General features: G+C 45.8%; 1 protein-coding gene across 2 annotated transcripts; it reads left to right on the top strand.

The window, feature by feature from the left end:
- The first annotated feature begins 1,104 nt into the window (after positions 1 to 1,104).
- On the top strand, positions 1,105 to 21,067 carry LOC133119057 (CD9 antigen-like). Of its 2 annotated transcripts, none has more exons than XM_061229453.1 (8): positions 1,105 to 1,386; positions 14,610 to 14,712; positions 17,589 to 17,686; positions 18,650 to 18,724; positions 18,964 to 19,065; positions 19,691 to 19,780; positions 20,019 to 20,102; positions 20,483 to 21,067. In XM_061229453.1, exons 1-8 carry the CDS (start codon positions 1,318 to 1,320, stop codon positions 20,546 to 20,548), a joined length of 687 nt encoding a protein of 228 aa, XP_061085437.1. In that variant the 5' UTR covers positions 1,105 to 1,317; the 3' UTR covers positions 20,549 to 21,067. The 2 variants fall into 2 exon arrangements, with proteins under 2 accessions (XP_061085437.1, XP_061085438.1); XM_061229454.1 differs by lacking the exon at positions 1,105 to 1,386 and adding an exon at positions 8,692 to 9,001.
- Positions 21,068 to 21,585: the final 518 nt, after the last annotated feature.

Here is a 21,585-nt window from a genome sequence, read left to right as displayed (position 1 = left end):
TACAAACCATAATAACGTGTCTGCCTGCAGTCGCAGTGCTGGGCGCGGATCAAACGGGAGGCGGGGCGCTCCTTAAATTAAACGCTGGATTTCGGACGAGGCCGCCGCCCACTCTCCCCCTCCTCGCGTCCCTGTGATAAGAGTCAAACGACCCCGTGGTGTGAGGTCCATGTGCGAGCGATACAAACGCAGACTTAATTCCTGACTGACCGTCTCGTCGTCCGCTCACCAAAGGCTTCCAGCTGAACGTGATTGTCAGGTGAAGCACATCATAAGCCCAGCAGACCCCACAGGAGAGGCTGGCTGAGAGAGTAAAGGCCTGGATGAAATCAGGTGCGGTTTATCTGGGGTAGCTACGGATGCTATGGAGACACGCGGATTTCACCGGGTCTTGCAGGAGGCTACTGTTCGGGTCAAAGCCAGCCACATTTCAACAGGCAGAATTTAATTCTGTTCCGGTGTTCATATCGAGCAATCATTGTTATTTTCTACACATACCGTTAACCCTCCAACCCCCCCCCCCCCCCCCCCTAAAGAAAAAAAAAACGTCGGTCCAAGTTACTTCTGCATAACCTGTGATCTGGGCACAACGCACAACACAATCAGCATGAACACAGCTTATATATTTCCTTAAACATGTTATTTAAAAAAACACGAGCAACTAAGTCTTATAAACATGTGCAACTAAGTCTTATGATTGGCATGCATAGTTTAAAAATATATATCATTGTACAGTAACTATTTAATAATTGATCATTAACTTACACTGTACTAGGTTCGTGCTTCTTCTAGTGTTCATGGGAGTTCAGGTTTTTTCTAAACAATAAATATTGGCTCCTTCCATAATCTCATCTCATAATTAACTGGTCTGTCCAAGAACAGGCATACTTTTTCAATAAGTAATTAGTAAAACATCAAGCTTAGATTTTTTAATTCGACTCTTGTTTATTCACACTATTAATTTGCTGAAAAATAAACACGGGTGAATGATAAAAATGGATAGAGGGACACGCGGAGAAGATGGGTCACTATAATGGCCACGCGCACGTGGGTCTCTTCCGCCCCCGAGGCAGTGGCATCAGAAGTGCAGCTCTATAAACTGCTCGCGCTCACTTCACAAGTCAATGAACAACGAACCACAAAGCGTCTCAGCCACACAAACGGGCGGCCAGAGCTGAAGGATTTACAACCATTGCATTTGTATATCGTTATTAAAGTTGTTCTCGTTGTTAATTATAGGCTACTTACGCACAGTAAAATTAGTTTGTAAAAGCGCGAGCCGTGCAAACCATTTTGTTTTTTAGTCTACAAGAGACCATGGCAGTTTTGACAGATGGAGACAAATGCGTCAAATATTTGTTGTTTGGGTTCAATTTTATCTTCTGGGTAAGTTTCCACTTGTGTGATTTAATGTCATTTAGGCTATCGTTGTACTTCATTGGATTTCCTATTGGTTTAAAGGAGAGGTCTCTGTAAACCAACGTGACTGTGTTGGCATTTCACATGTAAGACAGCAAGTTTCTAACACTTTGCCCATTCTTTTGTGTGCGCGTTGACATTCTGCATTTCATCCATGGGTAGCCTGTATATAACAGGAATATGCGTATTTATATTCTAATCTGGGCATATTATTTGAACACTTTGTTTTTACTAACCCGCTTATTTCATTTAAGAACTGTGTGGCAGTATTTTCATAACAGATTTCGCTGTGTAGCTACTCCTTTTAAAAAGTAACCAAAACCAAAACGTCTGGAATACAAAATGCGCATCAGCCTCCGAGTGCGCTGTCAAGGGAGTTGACTTTTCGGTTGTTCGTCATTGCGTTAATCGGTGACTGGCTCTTCATTACCCTGCTAGTTAATGTCCGACTGACCTAATTCCAATTGCTGTTGCTGGCATCTCGAACTCGCTTGCCTGGCAGCGTTACATCCAAGGGGGTGAGAAATCAGATGCGATTGCAGAGCTCTGCGTTGGTTAGATCAGAGGCAAAGGCGGGGGACGGAGGAAGGGGTGGGTGTCGGGGTGCAACTGTGCAATGCGGTGAGATGGGACTGTGTGAAATATTGGTTGCCTATAGCGCAAGATGTTCGAGACTCCAAAATACCTTATGTACATTCGAATGTAGACTGCTCTAAAATGTTCCATTTTGCTCTACGTGTTGCCTAAGCACTGTTTGTTTTTCTATGTGTTTTACTACGTTTTCTTCCTGCTCAATATCTTTTAAACTGGTGGGCGCGGCCACTTAGAAAAATATCCATATGCCCGCCATACGTTTCCCTCTAATCTCAGTTTCTATAATTAGAACGGGTTAATCTCCTGGACAAATTAAGATTACAGGGCGCGACTCGGACGCGGCTGCCTGCCCTGTAGTCTGACACACGGGATACATTACGCCGCCGCCCATCGCTTGTATGACTTGTAATTTAAATGAATTGTATAAAAACAGCGCTGCCCAACAGGCCGCTGTGATGGGGACCAGAGGCTAACAGATGGCATGGCTCAAACAAGTGCAGGAAAAGTATTTTCCTCGGCCTATTGCAGGCAACTGATGTGTAGCCTAGCCATGCATATTTCTATGCGTTTTTCTGTAAAAATGTTTGGTGTACTACAGTCCAGAATTCAATCAAAAGGATGCGTTGTATTGCCTCAAATGGAATCAAAATAAACTCTGAGTACTCTTTGCAGTGACGTAATACATTTGAACGCTATTGTATTCACAATGTCTTAGAATTGAATTAACACTGAATATCTCACCCTGTAGACACTATGTTTTGCACCAGGGACAACATAACAAATTAAACCGGGTTCAATCACAACACAGAATCTCCACTAGCCTGCTCTGCCTCCTCTTACATCCATAATTAGATAGCTGCAGTAATTTGAAAGAGCATCCCTCTCTCCGAACAGTTGTGCTCTCTCTGTGTGGACAGTCCAACATTGTCTATGAGCTACTTTGTGGTAGTGATTAGAGCAATAGTGTGGAGCAGTGGTCAGAGCAGCAGTGTGGAGCAGTGGTCAGTGGTCAGAGCAGCAGTGTGGAGCAGTGATCAGAGCAGCAGTGTGGAGCAGTGGTCAGTGGTCAGAGCAGCAGTGTGGAGCAGCGGTCAGCAGCAGCAGTGTGGAGCAGTGGTCAGTGGTCAGAGCAGCAGTGTGGAGCAGTGATCAGAGCAGCAGTGTGGAGCAGTGGTCAGAGCAGCAGTGTGGAGCAGCGGTCAGCAGTAGCAGTGTGGAGCAGTGGTCAGTGGTCAGAGCAGCAGTGTGGAGCAGTGGTCAGTGGTCAGAGCAGCAGTGTGGAGCAGTGATCAGAGCAGCAGTGTGGAGCAGTGGTCAGTGGTCAGAGCAGCAGTGTGGAGCAGTGGTCAGTGGTCAGAGCAGCAGTGTGGAGCAGTGATCAGAGCAGCAGTGTGGAGCAGTGGTCAGTGGTCAGAGCAGCAGTGTGGAGCAGTGGTCAGTGGTCAGAGCAGCAGTGTGGAGCAGTGATCAGAGCAGTGTGGAGCAGTGGTCAGTGGTCAGAGCAGCAGTGTGGAGCAGCGGTCAGCAGCAGCAGTGTGGAGCAGTGGTCAGTGGTCAGAGCAGCAGTGTGGAGCAGTGATCAGAGCAGCAGTGTGGAGCAGTGGTCAGAGCAGCAGTGTGGAGCAGCGGTCAGCAGTAGCAGTGTGGAGCAGTGGTCAGTGGTCAGAGCAGCAGTGTGGAGCAGTGGTCAGTGGTCAGAGCAGCAGTGTGGAGCAGTGATCAGAGCAGCAGTGTGGAGCAGTGATCAGAGCAGCAGTGTGGAGCAGTGGTCAGTGGTCAGAGCAGCAGTGTGGAGCAGTGGTCAGTGGTCAGAGCAGCAGTGTGGAGCAGTGATCAGAGCAGCAGTGTGGAGCAGTGGTCAGTGGTCAGAGCAGCAGTGTGGAGCAGTGGTCAGTGGTCAGAGCAGCAGTGTGGAGCAGTGATCAGAGCAGCAGTGTGGAGCAGTGGTCAGTGATCAGAGCAGCTGTGTGGAGCAGCGGTCAGCAGCAGCAGTGTGGAGCAGTGGTCAGAGCAGCAGTGTGGAGCAGCGGTCTGAGCAGCAGTGTGGAGCAGCGGTCAGAGCAGCATTGTGTAGTGTCTCCAGCGACTGTGCGTAGGCTGTAAATAAGCACTGTGGCCCTCGTCACTCCGAGTGATTCACACTTCAAGAAGCAGGTCCCCTCCTGACATCTGGAAGCTGTCAGACCAAAAAGCTACAAGCTGATGCTCCCCCTGTCCTTACAAACGTGCCATGGCAAAGTGCCATGGCTCAAGTCTATATTTGGCCTTTTTGCTTACAATGCACGTTTCAAAAATATGTCCGATATTTCTTCGGCCTAGTTCCAGCCACTTCCTCCACAGTCTGTGTTTTCAGCATATCTTACCAGCCCTGGTTTACCGTGGCGCGATCAATAAAAGCATGCCAGATATTAACTGCATTGAAAATTTTCATCTTGAGTATCTGTGTTTTGTGTGGCAGCTGTGACCCACGCCTTATCTATGGAGACAGAGAGACTTAAGTGTATGCAGCAAGCCTATATTACAACCCGCTGATGGTAGATACACTGATTGGTGAACTTTAAGGGTACTTATACCCTTAAAAATAGTAGCAGCTGACAGAAGAGGGGTGACAGAAATTTAACTGAAATAAATTAGATGGAAAACTATAGGATTATGGAAACTATAGCAGTTGGTATACATGAAAGCCATTCGTAGTACAAGCCTTATTTTAAAACCACTCAATAGAATGTTTGGCCATGACATGTGGCTAATGCAACCTGTGTGCTCTGTGACATAATCTTAAAGTGTCTGGAATTCTGCAGGACTATGGCACCACTGGTCTATGGGAACTACAACTCCCACTCAGCTCATGGAAGTGGGACACGCCATCTTGTGCAGTGGTATGTTTGGTAATTTTAGGATGCCGTGGGGTATTGCCTAAACCCAAAAAGGATCACGGTGTCCTGTTGGTCCTCACTGGAGGAATAGGGTCCACTCAAGAGACTGGGTGCAATGCAGTGATGTCTGTTTTAATTCATACAGTTAATTTTATCGCATTTCAGCGAAGCATATAACACCACATTTTGCATTCGTCACATCAATTTTAATATGTGTACAAGGTCTACTCAAAATAGCTCTTGGCAAACCTCAAAATCCAATAACAATGCCCTCCAACTCAATATAAATAAATGGCTCTTTGTCGTTTAGTCAAAAGGTGCTGCAATTTAATACACATACTGTAGTGATTTATAAGGATTTCTTCTTCCTTTTTTGTCCAAAGCGCAGGCTTATTCAGTCTCGTTTTAATTCTTGCTCATGGAAGGAGGATAAGCGAAGTAAGAATTTCATTGTATGGTGAAGTCAATACCAAAACACAGATTTGGAGCTCTTTAGTTTTCCTAAGATTTTACCATTAGAAATATATGTTTTTATTACCTAATTAAACTTAATGACTTTTATAAACTTTTATAAAAAATTAGTCACTTCCAGTTTCCGGAAAACACTTCACTGCCGGTTTCCGGAAATGTAGGCACTTCCGGTTATTCGGAAATAAATCACTTCCGGTTTTCAGAAATGTCGTCATTTCCGGGAGAGAGAAAAAAGGCACTTCCGGGTTTTCAAAAATAAGCCATTTCCGGTTTTCGGAAATACGGCACTTCCGGTTTTTGAAAAAAGACACAACTTCCGGAAATTCGGTCACATTAGGTTAACTCACTAGGACTGAGAAGTTAATCTGTTCAGCTCTGTTAATGTATTTGTACATTATTAATTCACGTCAACAACTACATTAGTTAATGCCAATTCATGAACCTTATTGTAAAGAGTGACCATGTAAACTTTCATAAAATGTGAATGACTTTGGAAGTGATAAATTAGGTGTGACATTTATCACACACGTTTCTAAACTATCAACCGGTCGCTTCCAGCTTTCCTCCTAGAATAGCGCATCTGTTCTGCCTGACGCACAGGCACTGAGATGTCAGACTACCAGCAGGCAGAAGGCCCTTAATCAGACATTGTCGTCTCCAATGTTTCCACAGAAATAAACATATTATCTAGACAATCCGTTAATCCATAACAGCGATCCTCACTCCTGGTCCTGGAGAGTGGCGGGGGGGGCTGGGTTTTGTTGCTCCTCGACACTTAATTGATCAATTAAAGTTGAGTACACAGCTAACTCGCCTCACCTTGGGTCCGAATTGGTTGTTGATTTTACGATGAAAACCAAAACCAGCACAACCTGTGGCTCTCCAGGACGAGGGAGTGAGGACCACTGATCTACAGTGGGAGCAATAATTATTTGATCCCTTGCTGATTTTGTAGGTTTGCCCACTTACAAAGAATGGAACTGTGTAGAATTTTAATCATAGGTACATTTTCACAGAATATTTTGACAGAATATCACAAAATAATCCACAATAACATCATACAAATTTTATAAATTTTATATCATATTTTCACATGAAATAAGTATTATTATAGTATGTACTGTAATTCCGTGCACATTTGACATAAATCGAGTGCTTTTATACATTCGTTGAGAAAGTCCAAGATGTCCCGGCAGAGATATATATTTAAAAAAACGTTTGTTTTATTTTAAAACGTGAAATTTCCGGGTAAAAAAACGCGAAACCTCTATTTCTGTCAGAGATTCCGCGTTCTGTACACTGTCATCACTCCGAGGCGCTCTGTGTTTTGGGAAGCAGTGTTTACCCTGACCGAGCCACGTACCCGGCAGTCTCCGTGTTTACACTGGGCCGCAGCCCTGTTTATTCAGGACGCGGCAGAACCGCTGGGCTGCGAGGTTAGCCGGGAGGCCAAGTCCAGCTCTGGGAATGCCTCCCTGGGAATGTCGCTATGGGCGAGCGTTACTGGGAGCCACTATGGAGAAGTTTGCAGTGTTGTGGAGGCTATCAGACCTGGGGCCTGTTTACTTTCTCATATAAAGGTATGAAAAGTGCCTAAAAAGCTACAAAAATGTTTCTGGGTGGTACCATAAAGGTGCAAAAAATGTTACCCCTAGCCAGCAATATATCATTAATTTGTACCTTTTTTGCTTGGAATAAGTACATATTTGTACCTAATGAGAACATTACTGTACTCTCAGTGAATATTTGTGAAATTGTGAAAATGTATCTCCAATCCACTGTCACTCTATTCCCAAGAATGTTCCACAAAAGCAGGATTACTGATTTAGCCGGATAGCTGCGCTGACTAAACCCGGACACTGCCCAAATCCGGAACATGGACTGAAGTAAAAATAACTGTTCTGGGTTTTACTTTGTGCAGTTATCCGGCTAAATCCTGCTTTGTGGAACAGGCCCCTGGGTCAAATACATATTTGTTTTGGATTCAAATACATGTCTAGGCTTTACTAAGCTTGTCCAGTCTATTGGAAGCTATGGAGTACTCAAAAAGTGCTAAACCTTACCTTCTGGTCCTCTCGGTTGGCTCAGTTGGACCAAGCAAGATTAATCAAACACAGAAATGTATTTGAATCCAAAACAATTACATATTTGACCGAGGTCTGCAATATTTAGAAAGCTACATATCACATCAGTAGCATTGAAAGCTTCAAGACTGTGTACAGTTAAAAATAATCATTTTTGAGTCCAGTGCAATGATTTCAAGGCACACTGACACACAAAAAAAGTTATTTTAATATCCACTGCAAGGGGATTTTGCATTGGCCATTTGGAGACCTTGCTCATTTTTCCTATGGATGAATATGACGTATATGTATAATTTAACTGGAAACGTTCACTTCAGCTTCTGAATCAGGAGTGACCCCAGAAGCCCGGAGACCGAAACGTTTTGGGGAGTACCTGCTCTCAGACACTAGGGGGAGCATCTCCAGACAGTGAGGCACACCTGGCACTCGCATTCACATTACATTAATGGCATTCCTGAAGGAAACTCACACGTCTGGCAACCGGCTCAACATGGCCTGGCGAAAAAAGCTTTAATAGTAACAATAACAATAATAATGATGATGATGACCATTATTATTAGTACTGTAATTATTATGACTTTAAAAACGAAGAAATACCTTATCCAAAAAGCAACGTTCATGCCCTAAATATTTACTCTTTTTCCTCTTTTTCCTGTAAATGACAAAAACCACATGGAGGTAAACTTTGTAAGATGTGCTTCCATGTGTAGGAAACTAGCTCAGTTTGTACACAAACTTGAGGTCAAATTGAAGCGTCGGCTTGGGATCCCCAGGATGGTTGAATTTGTTTTGTTAAAACGTTATTTTTAAAGCATTAATCATTTTATCCAGACCTTCAAAAATACATTATAAGTAATAATACAAAACAGCATAGATAAGATAAGAACTATGCAGTTCATTGTCATTACTGTTAGGATTATTATTGCGGTTTCTATTTGCATGATTCATCTTCCTCAACGGATTCTACTTCTTCTTTTTCTTCTTCTTCCTCTTGTTCTTCGACTTCTCATTATTACTGGTATTATTGTGATTGTTAGTATTTATAGTATTGTATGCTGCATTGGAATAACAATAACTTGTAAGAGCAATAACTTGCATCGGCCGGCAGCAGGATTACACGATGATATAAAAACAGGGCATGAAAAAAAAACAGATTAGAAAACCAGTGCTGTGAAAAATGCACATCTCAGAAACCGCAGAAGAAGAAATGAAACACACAAAGCACACGACGAAAGGCAACTATGGTTCAACGTGACCGGTTGTGTTCGGGATTGAGTCGCAGAAAACGCCAGTGACAGTTCCCTACAGTTCTGAAAAATACACTTCTGGCAGTGCTAGCTCTTACCTACCCACGGCCCCTCCCCCACCCGCAGCGAGTCAGAGGCAGCAGGTGAGCGTCTCTCTGGCAGGAATCCCAGAATCCCTCTTTCGCACTGAAAAACACGACGCTGTCTCCGGCAGAACTTACACTCACAACGCAAAAATCACAGCATGGGACTGTCAGGCGGAATAAAATGCATCAAGTTCTTGATGCTTGCCTTCAACTTCCTATTCTGGGTAAGTTTGCACTGATTTCACCGTGTTTTCAAAAGGCTTTTCAAAGCAGTTTCAGAGGAGCATGGGTGTTGAGCCGTGTTGTGTCAGAGTGAGGACAGTGGGTATGGATGGATAGTTGATGTTCAGTGTCCCTGGGGTCAGTTGAGACATACAGTTGAGAAAGGCGGCCTGGGTGCAGTTAGCCTCGTGTTCACGTTGAAAGTTTATTTGAGCAGACGTTTGATTGACGTTGTTTTCTTTTTGAAATTGTATTGATGCTCAACATAAATTCGGACAGTTCTGTCCCCAGAAAGTTTCGACCTGTATGAAACCTCTCTTTTCTAAGTAAAATGAGGTACAGTGATCTTTAAACAGCTAAACAGAGCATTCTGGGATGGTTTCCAGTCTAATATTTTCAGTCTTGGTCTCGAGAATGATTTGGTGGAAGTAGGAAACATCTGGGTGCAAATAAGGTATCAGTTCTGGCTCTCTTAGACTTCAGTGGTACAATACATATGACACAACAGAGCATGGAAATACTAGTACATCACCTTGGGGCTGTATATTATATGTGGGAGGACTTATTTTTGGCCCTCTATGCTGTAGAAAGTCCAGTGTTAAATCAACTCTTACAGAATACATATGGTCCCAATTGGACTACTGTTAGAGTTGGATTAACACAGGATATTTTACGCTGTACTTTTGTCTTTGTACACACTCCTCTGAGGCCAGATAAGAGGCAAGCATGGTGTAACATTCCTCAGTGAACTGATATACATGCCTGGGGCATCAGATAATCACAGTGTTTTTTTAAGCCCCTGGCTAGCTTTAGCTTTCGTTTTCTCGGACTCAGACAGTGCTTCTGCCTCTGACACTCTGAGAGCAAAACGAATCCATAAACTGGCCCTTCCTTTGCTTTGCTTTTGTTTAAACCAAATGGAAAAAAACCTTTGGGTAACTTTAGACCGAATACCACAGTAATAATGTAATTCAAACGGCCTTCATAACATTCAAGAAATATCGCCTGTTTCTGAGATTATTTGCCTTCCAAAACCGAATTGAAACATAGAACAGAGAACAGTTTTTTGAATGTGTTTTGTGTGTGTGTGTGTGTGTGTGTGTGTGTGTGTGTGTGGTGGTGGTGGGAGGAGGGGGGGGGGGGTGGATTACTGGGTGTGACTGTGTTGTAACTGCATGTGTGTTGAATCATGTAAAGTATCAAGTTATGTCTAGTAATTATATGACCATGCCTTGTTTTTGCTGCTCTGGGTTGTGACGTGATCTTTCGTGACACCCACAACAGCGATTTAGTCATTTAATGCAGCTGCAACAATAGCAAGGACGACAAAAACGAACGCCGACCTTTTAGAGTCGATTGTGTAACCTGTTTATGGAACCCTAAGTGGTTTCAAAACATAAATTACTTTTTTTTTAAAAGTGATTAAATGAACGATTAAAAATACATTTCAATAGTCTGGCAGTCGAGATGAGTTACTGAAATGGCTTGCGAGCTGTTGGCTTACCGTACGCAGAGAGGAAGTCCCACTCTAATACATTAAAGTATATTAATAGACCTTTTATCGGCAGAAGGTTAAATCGTGGTTTGACAGGAAGTCGTTTGGCCAGTGGGAGGATGTTTTAATAGACACACAATCACCCAACAAGCCAATTGCTGATAATGTAAATACCATGTGTGTTCTCTAAACTCAATTAGCTTGATGTGAAAAATATGTTGACTAGTACCCCATCAATAGAGATTATAATCTGGTCATGCACTGTTGAACTGTCTCTCTCAGCCTAGTCCGTTCGGATAGAGAGGGAGGCTATGTTGTTGTGGAGGGGAATTAAAATTTGGGCTGGCAGCCTGGTTTCAGAATCCCAAACCACCATGACGTAATCTGTCTGCCAGAGATTCTCAAAAACCATTGTTGAGACATGTGGTCAAAATGGCGCCCAAACTTCCTCGATAAACAATGTTTAAGAGCCTCCGGGTGGCTCGCGCTGTAAAGACGCTCGTTCTTCGCAGAACGTGAGCCCAGCAACTGGGGGTAAGCCGGGGGTATGTCCGCTGGTCTCACTGCTCTCTAGCCACTCCTTGCCAGACCAGGAGCCTACGGACACACAAACTAAGACGACGTTGACCTTCTCCTCCGATGCCGTGGGCAATGTGTGGGTGGCGGTGTGACTGGGGTAAATGGTAAATGGTTTCTCCAAAGCGCTGTACAATTGATGCTTCTCATTCACCCATTCATACACACACTCACACACCGATACCGATTGGCTGCCATGCAAGGCACCAACCAGCTCATCAGGAGCATTTGGGGGTTAGGTGTCTTGCTCAAGGACACTTCGACACAGCCCGGGCAGGGGATCGAACCGACAACCCTCCGACTGCCAGATGACTGCTCTTACTGCCTGAGCCATGGTGCAGAAAAGAGCCGGAATGAGTGCCGTGCGAGTCGGGGGAGTCATGGATAAACTCTAAAATAAATAAATAAAACAAGACAAACAATGTTTAAGGAACAGAAAATGCCTTGTCAAGACAGTATCAGGTCCATTACTCCCAGTCACAAGTAGGCTACATTATTACATCGCACTCCTGTGTTGTAAGAACATTAGTTGGAGTGGCAGGTACAATAGTCACAGTCGTGAGTCATATTGGTCTCAGTGACTCCCCCATGCCCTGTACTACTACACTTCTGCCGGCTGTGCTCACAGTCACCCCTGCCTGTAGGCACCATTTATGGGCAAAGTCTGCACTTTTATCTAACGACCCTGACAAAGCGTATTGAGAATTGATCGATGCCTTTAACTAAAACCTTTCTCGCAGAAAATTGACTTATGTAGACGTGCTGATACAGAAGAACGCTGAGCCGAGGCAGAGGGATTGTCTGAAACTCTCAGCCGTATTTCAGCAGGGCCAAGAAGAAATATCTGGCCGCTTTTGGAGAATTTGCAATCTATTTTTGACTCTCCGGGCATGAGAAGCACAGAATGTTTAATCTGGAGTGATGTATGAAGCGTTTGGACGGACATCAGGAGAAAGGCACCTGCTCGGTGAGAGGACAGTGTTGCGCAGGTGGTTTCACTTGAAGCGTACTCTGAGAGGAGTGTGTGGAGGACTGAAGAAAGAGCCCAACAGAATCACAGAAGACCAGAAATAGCCGGGTGTTTCAATGCAGTGCTGCTTGTTTTGATTTGTTTTCACTCGAATAGATGACAGATATGACTATTTGAATGCGGTTCTTCATTCATCCAGTATTTAGGATTGCTGTAGGCTATATCCAGTCTGATATCCATGTTATCAAATCTGGTGTGCATTAAGCCAGAACTTCTAATTCGGACCAGGGGACTGTTTGTGTTAGCTGGTTTTTGTTACAGCCAATCTCGTGCTCAATTAATGTTGTTGAATACGTGTGTCAGTTGTATTTTATATAATTGTATGTATATACATTATTAATATATAATTAAACACAATGCCGGTTTGGCTTGTGATGATTTTTTTGTTTCCTCTTTGAATTCTTCATTATCTTCCAAGTGGTTAGTTTTAGTGGGCCGGCGTCCAGACTTTCCAATTAGGAGCCTGTTGATTCTCCCCAGTCGTGAATATTTCAGTTCAGTTTCAGTATATTCAAAAATACACCTCTTTTTATGTAATATAGTAATACAGTACAAAAAAACAAAGTGAATATTGGACTTTTTTTCTATGGAATGCAGAGCTATTTCTGACTAATGGGGCTGAAGTTGAGGGGGTAAAGTATTATTAACAGCTTGTTAAAACATCTCCTTGCTGTGGAAACGCAAATCATCCTTGCATTTCAGTTGACCTAACAACGCACTCCACACACTTATTATGCGGGGCTGCTTGCCAGTAGTTTGCCAATTACTAGCACTGAAATACTTTTTACTGATTTTAATTTAGGGTGGGGGAGGGCTATCCACACCCTTTCTAATTAGAAACACAAAAATGTGACCAGTGGCCTTTGTTGTGACCTCCGTATGCGACGGAACAAGTCCTCGTACAGACCAGTGAGCCGCCTTACAGCGCTTTTACACCAATGCGTCATTCACACAGGACTGCAGCGTCATCTCATCTCTATGAAATACATGCGTCAGATGTATTGGCTGACAGCGCGGGGCGGTTAATGACCGCTCGGTGCGCGTTGCGTTGCGGACTCCGTCCTCAACGCCGTCAGACCGACGTCGACATCTGGCGCGCAGCGGTGCGCTCCGGCGTGCCGGGACAGGCCGGACACGGGCGCCGCGTCGAAGACCGCATGCCACAGCCTGGCGGAACGTTCTAGAGGTGGCGGGCGCGCCTCTTACGAACGCGGGCCTGTCGCTTCGTGTCTTATTCCGGCGTCGCTCTCCCTCCTCCTCCAGTGTGAGCCCCAGGCTGGCTGAAGTACAAGAACCTCACCGTTTCAACCTCATGTTCAAAGCAACTTTTCAAGTTGCTGACAATTGGCCTGAATGAATCCGTCCATGTTTGTACAGTGGCAAAAAGAAACCTGCACTAGGCCTTCCGTTTGAGCTTGAGGTTTGCTAAAGTACTGAACCTCAACTTTCTCTCTTTTGATATCGCTGATGATCTGGCTGAAATGAATCTATCCAGGTTTGTGTGCAGCGGAAATACCTGGCGCCAGACCAGAGTTCATTCAGCTGGAGATCTATTCAGCTGTTTTGGCCCGGGCTCTGGGACTTCTTTGGCTGTGTTTGGCCTGAGCAGGCTCCCCTGTGGCTCGGTTCAACCCCCCTGGGGCCTACTCCCTAATTAGTTGGGAATAGTTAGTGGCAGCTCAGACCAAAAGAACGGGTAGCCTCTGTGGGAATTGCCCCTCCATTCCTGTGGTTCCCCAACTGCACAATTCTGTTTTCCCAGAGTTCAGTTGTGTCCTGGCTTCCTGCCCAAACGTTTACCTGGGCGGGAAACTCTCCCCTCGCCTCCTCAAAAGGTGCGCTCAGTTTTGGGGAAAACCCGCTACTGTTTCTGCACCTTGATTGGCAGGTGGGAGGATCCATGTTACTTATATGAAATTGGTATATTTTTAGAGTTGGGGTGGGTGTGCTTTTGAAAGCGAGTCAAATGTTGTACCTAGTCCTGACTGTAAACCTGTGACTCAATGCCAACTCGCCTTAGTTTTCAACGGATACTGCTTGTGTGTGTTAACCCTACAGGGATGGATGTTTGTGCCACAAAATGGCTTTTGAGGGGGCTGATGGGAGTTGTAGTCCAGAGCATATTAAAAACACAGGGACAAGCATATATAACACTTAGCAGTGTCGGTGGTTAAACAATCGTGAGGAACTAGGAGCCCTGATCATCTGTGTGGATTACCGTTATTCTCCAAAAGCTTCACACTGATCTCACGCAGAAGGAAGTGTCCCTAATTTTTGCAGAAATTAGGAAATGGTTTCGCAGTTCTGTGAAGTTATTTATGGTTTCCCCTTTGCTGCTAAAGGCTTTCCTGTTCAGCTTTCACTTCAGCAGACAGGGTAGCATTGGATCTGGATAAGAGGCGCTGCTGTTTTTAGAGTCTTGAGGGACCATGTTCCTGCACCAGGAACCAAAAACGTGCCTCCCTCAGGCGAGCGGGGCGGTAACGGCTGTTTGTTTTGCTCTGTCCAGCTCGCAGGGACAGCGGTGCTGGCCCTCGGACTGTGGCTGCGCTTCGACCCCAAGACCAAGGGCCTGTTTGAGGGAGAGGAGTCCCCCTCCGTCTTTTTCACAGGTAAAGTACGAGTGCCGCGCCCCGCCCCGAATCACCCTGCCCCCTCCCTCACCCGCTCACAACCGCCCCGACACCCCCTCAGTGCTGCCATCGCTGTGCTGTTGGGTTTCCACATTTAAATACAGCTGACTCCAGTGACGGGAATAATGTTGACGAGTAGACCTTCAGAATTTACATTTAGATTTTAGTCATTTAGCAGACACTTTTAATCCGAAGCGACTTACAAGTGCACAGGTTCTTCCACAGGTTAAAGTATCAAATCCATAACTAGTAAAATGCATTACATTACATTACATGAATGGCATGTGGCAGACGCGCTTATCCAGAGCGACGTACAACAAAGTGCAAAGTGCATACCCATGACCAGGGAATACACATGAAGGGCTGTTCTAAACAAAAAGACAGTCATCGTAAGTGCATTTTTATTTTAATTTGATTTTTTTTAAGGGTTAGGGTTAGACAAGAGGGATATCAGATGGTGGGGGATATCAGGAGGAACAAAGTATCACCAAATCACTTGAAAAGTTTTGACAGTAAACCCAGGCTGGCACCGAAGAGCCAGTTTTTTTGGCTGAAAATGCCGTATTTGTTTGGCCCTTGTTTTCCTCACTGAGGCGGCCCTGTACCCTCTCTACTCAAAATGGCTGCTTTGGGAGGGGCCCCTGTTCACATAAATAAGAGTTCAGAAGGGCGGCGGCCTGCGTTCCGTCGACGGGTCTCTGCTCCGGCGGGGTAAGCAGGAGAAGGGGGTCTGTGTCTCTCGTCCGCCCGCGCTTCGGAGGGTAAAACGGGGACACTGCGTTTGGGGGAGGGGGCCGGGCTCTTGTGCGATTCAGCTGGAGATAAAGCATCGATTCAGTGCCGGAACAGGAACCCATTGTTACACAACTCTGGCCTTTAAGACCGCAGAAATACTCCCGATTTTCTTTTCTTTTTTTTAACTTTTTGTTTATCGAAGTGATAACTTCAGCGAGAGGAACGGCAGCGTGCGTGTGTGGGTTGGTGGGTGTGTGTGGGTGTGTGTGGGTGTGTGTGAGAGAGTATGTGTGTGTGTGAGAGAGTGTGTGTGAGTGTGTGTGTGTGTGTGTGTGTGAGAGAGAGAGTGTGTGGGTTGGTGGGTGTGTGTGTGTGTGTGTGTGTGGGTGTGTGTGAGAGAGTGTGTGGGTGTGTGTGGGTGTGTGTGGGTGTGTGTGAGAGAGTATGTGTGTGTGTGAGAGAGTGTGTGTGAGTGTGTGTGTGTGTGTGTGTGTGTGTGTGAGAGAGTGTGTGTGGTTGTGTGTGTGTGTGTGTGTGTGTGTGTGAGAGAGAGTGTGTGGGTTGGTGGGTGTGTGTGTGTGTGTGTGTGTGTGTGTGTGTGTGAGAGAGTGTGGGTGTGTGTGGGTGTGTGTGGGTTGGTGGGTGTGTGTGTGTGTGTGAGAGAGTGTGGGTGTGTGTGGGTGTGTGTGGGTTGGTGCGTGTGTGTGGGTGTGTGTGGGTTGGTGGGTGTGTGTGTGAGAGAGTGTGTGGGTTGGTGGGTGTGTGTGTGTGTGTGTGTGAGAGAGTGTGTGGGTGTGTGTGTGTGTGTGTGTGTGTGTGAGAGAGAGTATGTGGGTGTGTGTGGGTGTGTGTGTGAGAGAGTGTGTGGGTGTGTGTGTGTGAGAGAGTGTGTGGGTTGGTGGGTGTGTGTGAGTGTGTGTGGGTTGGTGGGTGTGTGTGTGTGTGTGTGTGTGAGAGAGTGTGTTGGTTGGTGGGTGTGTGTGAGTGTGTGTGGGTTGGTGGGTGTGTGTGTGTGTGTGTGTGTGAGAGAGTGTGTGGGTTGGTGGGTGTGTGTGAGTGTGTGTGGGTTGGTGGGTGTGTGTGGGTGTGTGGGGGGCAGGGCGTTGGCCGCCGGCTCAGGGAGGGAAGGGCCGAGGGTGACAGAGGAGGTAGCGTGCGGCGTAAACGCGTTCGGACCCGGTCGCTGGGGGGGCGGTGCTATTTCGAGGAAGCGGTCGGCGCCGCCGGGTCTGCCTGGCGGGGGGGATGTGTGGCGGGGGGTGGGGGTGGGGGGGCACCCTCAGTCGCGCTGGGTGCTTACTGCGCTCCACTCCAGCCCGATTCTGGCCACGCTCCCGCCTGGTCGCCTGACTGCTGGCAAAGGCCCAACCCAACTCCAGCCTGATGTCAGGACAACTCAGTTACACGGCCAGCTGTGGCCCGTTTAGGACCGGACGTTGAACCATGAGAAGTTGTCCGTCAGGGGTAAAACTTTGTGAATTTGTGAAAGATTAATTCATCAATCAATTCCTTGCATTTATATAGCTCTTTTCTCACCAGCTGGTGACTCAAAGCACTTTACAGTGATGAGGGGGATACTCGCCTCAACCTCCGCCAATGTTGTGCACCCACTTGGACGAGTTAGCGGACCTGGCAGCCATTTTGTGCCAGACACTCATCAGCAGATGTGGAGGGGTAGAGAACAGGTTTTTAGTCAATTCAATTAGGGGATATTTGGTGGCAGGTTGAGAGAGCCAGATTTTAGAATTTACCATAGAGCTGTTTTATCAATGTAGATTTACAGTTATTTCCTATCTCCCAGTTGTGTTTTTCTGCACCAGAACCCAGATGAGCACAATAGATCACTGTCAGATCAGGACTCTTCAATGGTTTGGGGGCTACCATAGAGCTGTTGTCCCAATATAGATTCACAGGCACGGATAACCCGGCGGCGTTCGTCTGTTCTTTCCACATTAGACCGTCGGTTGATAACAAGCCAGTTGTAACAGTGTGTAATACGACTCATTGGCCCAATATAACATCTCCGGAAGGTCCCACCACTCCTCCCCGCGCTCCTGCCCTCCAGCCCCCAGGCGGCGCTGTAGCGCGCTCTCTTGACGCCCGTGTCCGTTCTCCCGCAGGTGTGTACATCCTGATCGGCGCCGGGGCGCTCATGATGGTGGTGGGCTTCCTGGGCTGCTGCGGGGCCATCCAGGAGTCCATGTGCATGCTGGGATTCGTGAGTCCTCCAGTTCCTCTTTTTGTGTCCTTATTTCTCTCTGAATTATAATTTGCTGTTTAGCTGACGCTGTTTAGCTGTTTGGTTCTTATTGTGGCTACACTAGGGCCTGAATCACCATCCTCCCAGGTCCCAGTCAAGCACCTTCACCACTACTGTAGGCTACATGCTGCTCCCATATATAAATACTGTACTGTACGTCTGCACTTACACATTATGGGCCCTCCTGTACCTTATACTAATATACTAGGGCCTACTGGGTTTGAACAGAATCTGCCCTTTACATTGTAACTGTGTAGAAAACCTGCCTGTGACTTTATGGAAAACTGAATTGACGTTATGATTGGGTGAGGACTTAGCCAGTGATTTGCCCTGTCATGTATTAAAACATTAATGATGTAGCACAGGTGGTGTGAGTTTGGTGGGGGCGTGTGGAGGTTTCAGGGAGATTAGAGTTCAAAGCCTCTTGTCCTGAATCCCTGCGCACACATATGGGATTTGGGACAGCTGTCACGCTGTTGGCAGGTCAAAACTCACATGAGCAATCCCCCCAAAAAAGTAGTACCGTGCAAACACTACATCCTAGGAAATAGTACTACTCCAGAGAGAACTGTGTTACTAGGATACATGAGTACACTATGAGAGAAGTGCTACTGGGTTTGGACCTGGGTCAAATATGTAATTGTTTTGGATTCAAATACTTTTCTTTGCTCAGTTGATCTTGCCTGGTGCGGTCGAACCAACTAAGAAGAAGGCGGTTTTTGAGACAAGATCAGTCAATTGTAGAAAGGCATTTGAATCCAAAGCAATTATGTATTTGACCCAGGTCTCACTGGGATATAGACCTAACTGTTGTGTGTGTTTGTGTGTGTGTCCTCACTGGATAGCAAAAAAAGGTGTGTGTGTGTGTGTGTGTGTGTGTGTGTGACAATCATTCCTAACTGCCGTTTATCTTCCCTTCAGTTCTTCTTTTTCCTGCTCGTCATATTTGCCGTGGAGGTCGCGGCTGGAATCTGGGGCTTCTCCAATCAGGAGAAGGTCAGTAGCAAAGCTTTCCTTTCCAACGGCCAATCAGAGAGCAGCTGGTGAGCAGGTCAGGAAGCCACTCAGCATGGCGGGACAGTGGCGTGCGGTTTGGAATGAGCTCGGCCATTTCGCGTGCCAGTGAAAGATTTGAGGCCCCCCCCATGTGAAATTTCACAGGTAAAACTTAATTAAGACTTCACATTTCTCCCTCTCTCTCTTGCTCTCTCTCGCCTGTGTTGACGACTTCCCAGATTGTGAACGATGTCACAGAGTTCTACAGGAAGACCTTCGAAAACTACAAAGCAACAAAGCAGGAAGTGCTGAAAGAGACGCTTCGCCTGATCCACTTTGGGGTGAGTCCAGCCAAGAGGTCTGCTAACGTGCTAACGCTGGTCAATGTGTGCTACCCTTACAAAGCACGTCTCATTCAACATCTTCAGATCTCATTGAGCTGCTAATTAGCAGAATCAGGTGTGATGGTAATTCCTTTGTACCTTTTTTTTGCTTGAAAAAGGTTCACAAATAGAACATTATTGTCTGTTTATCATGACCCTGATGAAGACCTAGTGTTGAAATGCGTTGGTCTTTTTGCCTTGTACTTGGCCATCCTAATACAGGCTTTTTATCAATTTTTTTCACTTGGAGACAGAGTACCTTTCTTTCTTGGCCCTGCACTTTTTCCACTGAATTTACTTTTTAGAGGCAGCTTGTGTCAAGAACATTATCGTACTTTCAGGGTAAATTTGCCAAATTTGTTTCCGGAAGAACAAAATGTTCCTCCACTGCACCTTTCTTTCTAAGTAAGATGACAAAACTAGAGCAAACACACCTTGAGCAAACACACACACAAGTTGCCACTGGTGCACTTTGAATCCCGAGATGCTTTTTAGCACGCATGCAAAGCTAAGCATTATAGCACAGCAGTGTTTTGACTGCGTTTGGTGGAAATGGTTAATGTTGTGGTCGTGCCGATTTCAGCTCAACTGCTGTGGGACCACAGGGACCATATTTGACAGCGCCAAAGACACCTGTCCCAAAAAAGAGGGGTTGGAGGTGCTCATCACCAAGGTAAGAGCTCCCCCTGCTGGTTAGAACCCTCAACTACACCTGCCCAACAGCGTGTCGAGTCCCTGCAATCACTGCAATAGCAACCTTAAGAAGTTTTTCCCCATACATGTTCTGTATATTTGCTTTAAAAAAACCTTCTCATATTCAACTATTTTAACTCGTGCATTGAACCAATGATGAATCTTTGGAGGACCTATAACGTGACTGTTTTTTGTTTTGTGTCCCGTGTCTGTATCAGAACTGTCCTGAAGCCATCGAGGAGGTCTTCAACTCCAAGCTGCACGTGATCGGAGGGGTGGGAATTGGGATTGCTGTTGTTATGGTGAGATGACCCCCCCCCCTCTCTCAGCCCCCTCAGTCAGTATGTGCTGAGTGTTGTAGTATTCCAGAAACGCAGTTTCCCTGCTGCACTGTTCACCAAGCTTTCACACGTGTGCTTATCACTGACGCCTCAAAATACGAACCAAGATCATTCAGAATCATTTTACAACTCTCTCTTTCCTGTTTCCCCCTCTTTCTCCATCTATCTCCCCACTCCCTCTCTCCCCCGCTCCCTCTCACTCCCCTTCTTTCTCCCCACACCCCTCTCCTTCACTCTCACTCCCACTTTTTTCCCTTTCTCTCCCCCCACTCTCCCTTACTCCATTCCTCCTCCTCCCCTCTCTCTCCCTCTCTCTCTTACTCCCTCTCTCTCCCTCTCAGATATTCGGGATGATCTTCAGCATGATGCTCTGTTGCGCCATCAGGAGGACCCAGCAGGTGGTGTGAGGCCCCCGTCGCCACGACGACTCCACGTCCTGCTGTTGTTAATGTCTACCTGTCAGTCCCAAGGCCACAGCTTCAACCACCTTTACAGTCTGCAACATCCTGTCCTCACCCATCCAGTTACATCACAGTGTTTTGTCCAATCACTAATCACATCTCCCATACTGGCTAAAAAGCAGTTGCGGACTGCCATTTTGACCGGTTTGGACTTTTAACTCCAGAAAGCTAACATTGTGAGGATTTTATTTAGCAATTAGCAAGTAGCGTTGCTGTTTCTAGTTCACAAAGAAAGAGCCTTCAAGTTTTACTGTTTTTGTATTTTTTTAATGTAATGAGTTTGTAAAACTTGTGTTACTGAGTGGTACTTGTGGATTTTTTCTTAAGCAAAAAATGATATTGACTTTTGTAACATTTCCTAAGAGTAACCTGATTTATACTCTTGATTTTTATGTATCTATTTTATTGAACACAAAGAAATGTAAGTAACATTTTAAAATGCCAAATAAAATTACTCCTAACTTATTTTGTTCTTTTTGGCGGTCAAGTGTTTTTACTGGATGGGGGAACATCCGGTTTGTTTCTGTGTTATCCGCTTGTTCCTTGTGGTACCTAAAATTGACGTGTACAGTCATTAAAAGCTATCACAATTAAAATATTAGACCTTTACCAAAAATATTCCGAAAGGATTGGGCAAATTCATTAAGAGCCAACATTATCCAGAGACTTTCAAAGGCTCCCAACGGCTAAGAGCTGCGAGTGTCTCGCGCAATTGGGCTACTTTGAGCTTGTACTCACAGGTGAAGAAAATCAAACGGACAAGTAGCTGTAACACAGTTTATAGCACGAAAAACGATGAGTCTACCCGTGAAAACCGCCCAACAAAACCAGAAAATTAGATTTTTCCCCCCTCTCCTTTCAGACAGTTCACCACTCCACAACAATATTTCACACGACGCTGGCCTTGGGACTGGCTGTGAAACAGCGGGTTTGTTTTTATTTTGGTTTGTTTGTTGGATACAATCGTCGAACAGTGGGGCTAA

This window comes from Conger conger, chromosome 19, assembly GCF_963514075.1.
Source record: "Conger conger chromosome 19, fConCon1.1, whole genome shotgun sequence".
Lineage (NCBI taxonomy): Eukaryota > Metazoa > Chordata > Actinopteri > Anguilliformes > Congridae > Conger > Conger conger.
The sequence above is the reverse complement of the archived record's forward strand: the minus strand, read 5'-3'. Positions and strand labels throughout refer to the sequence as shown.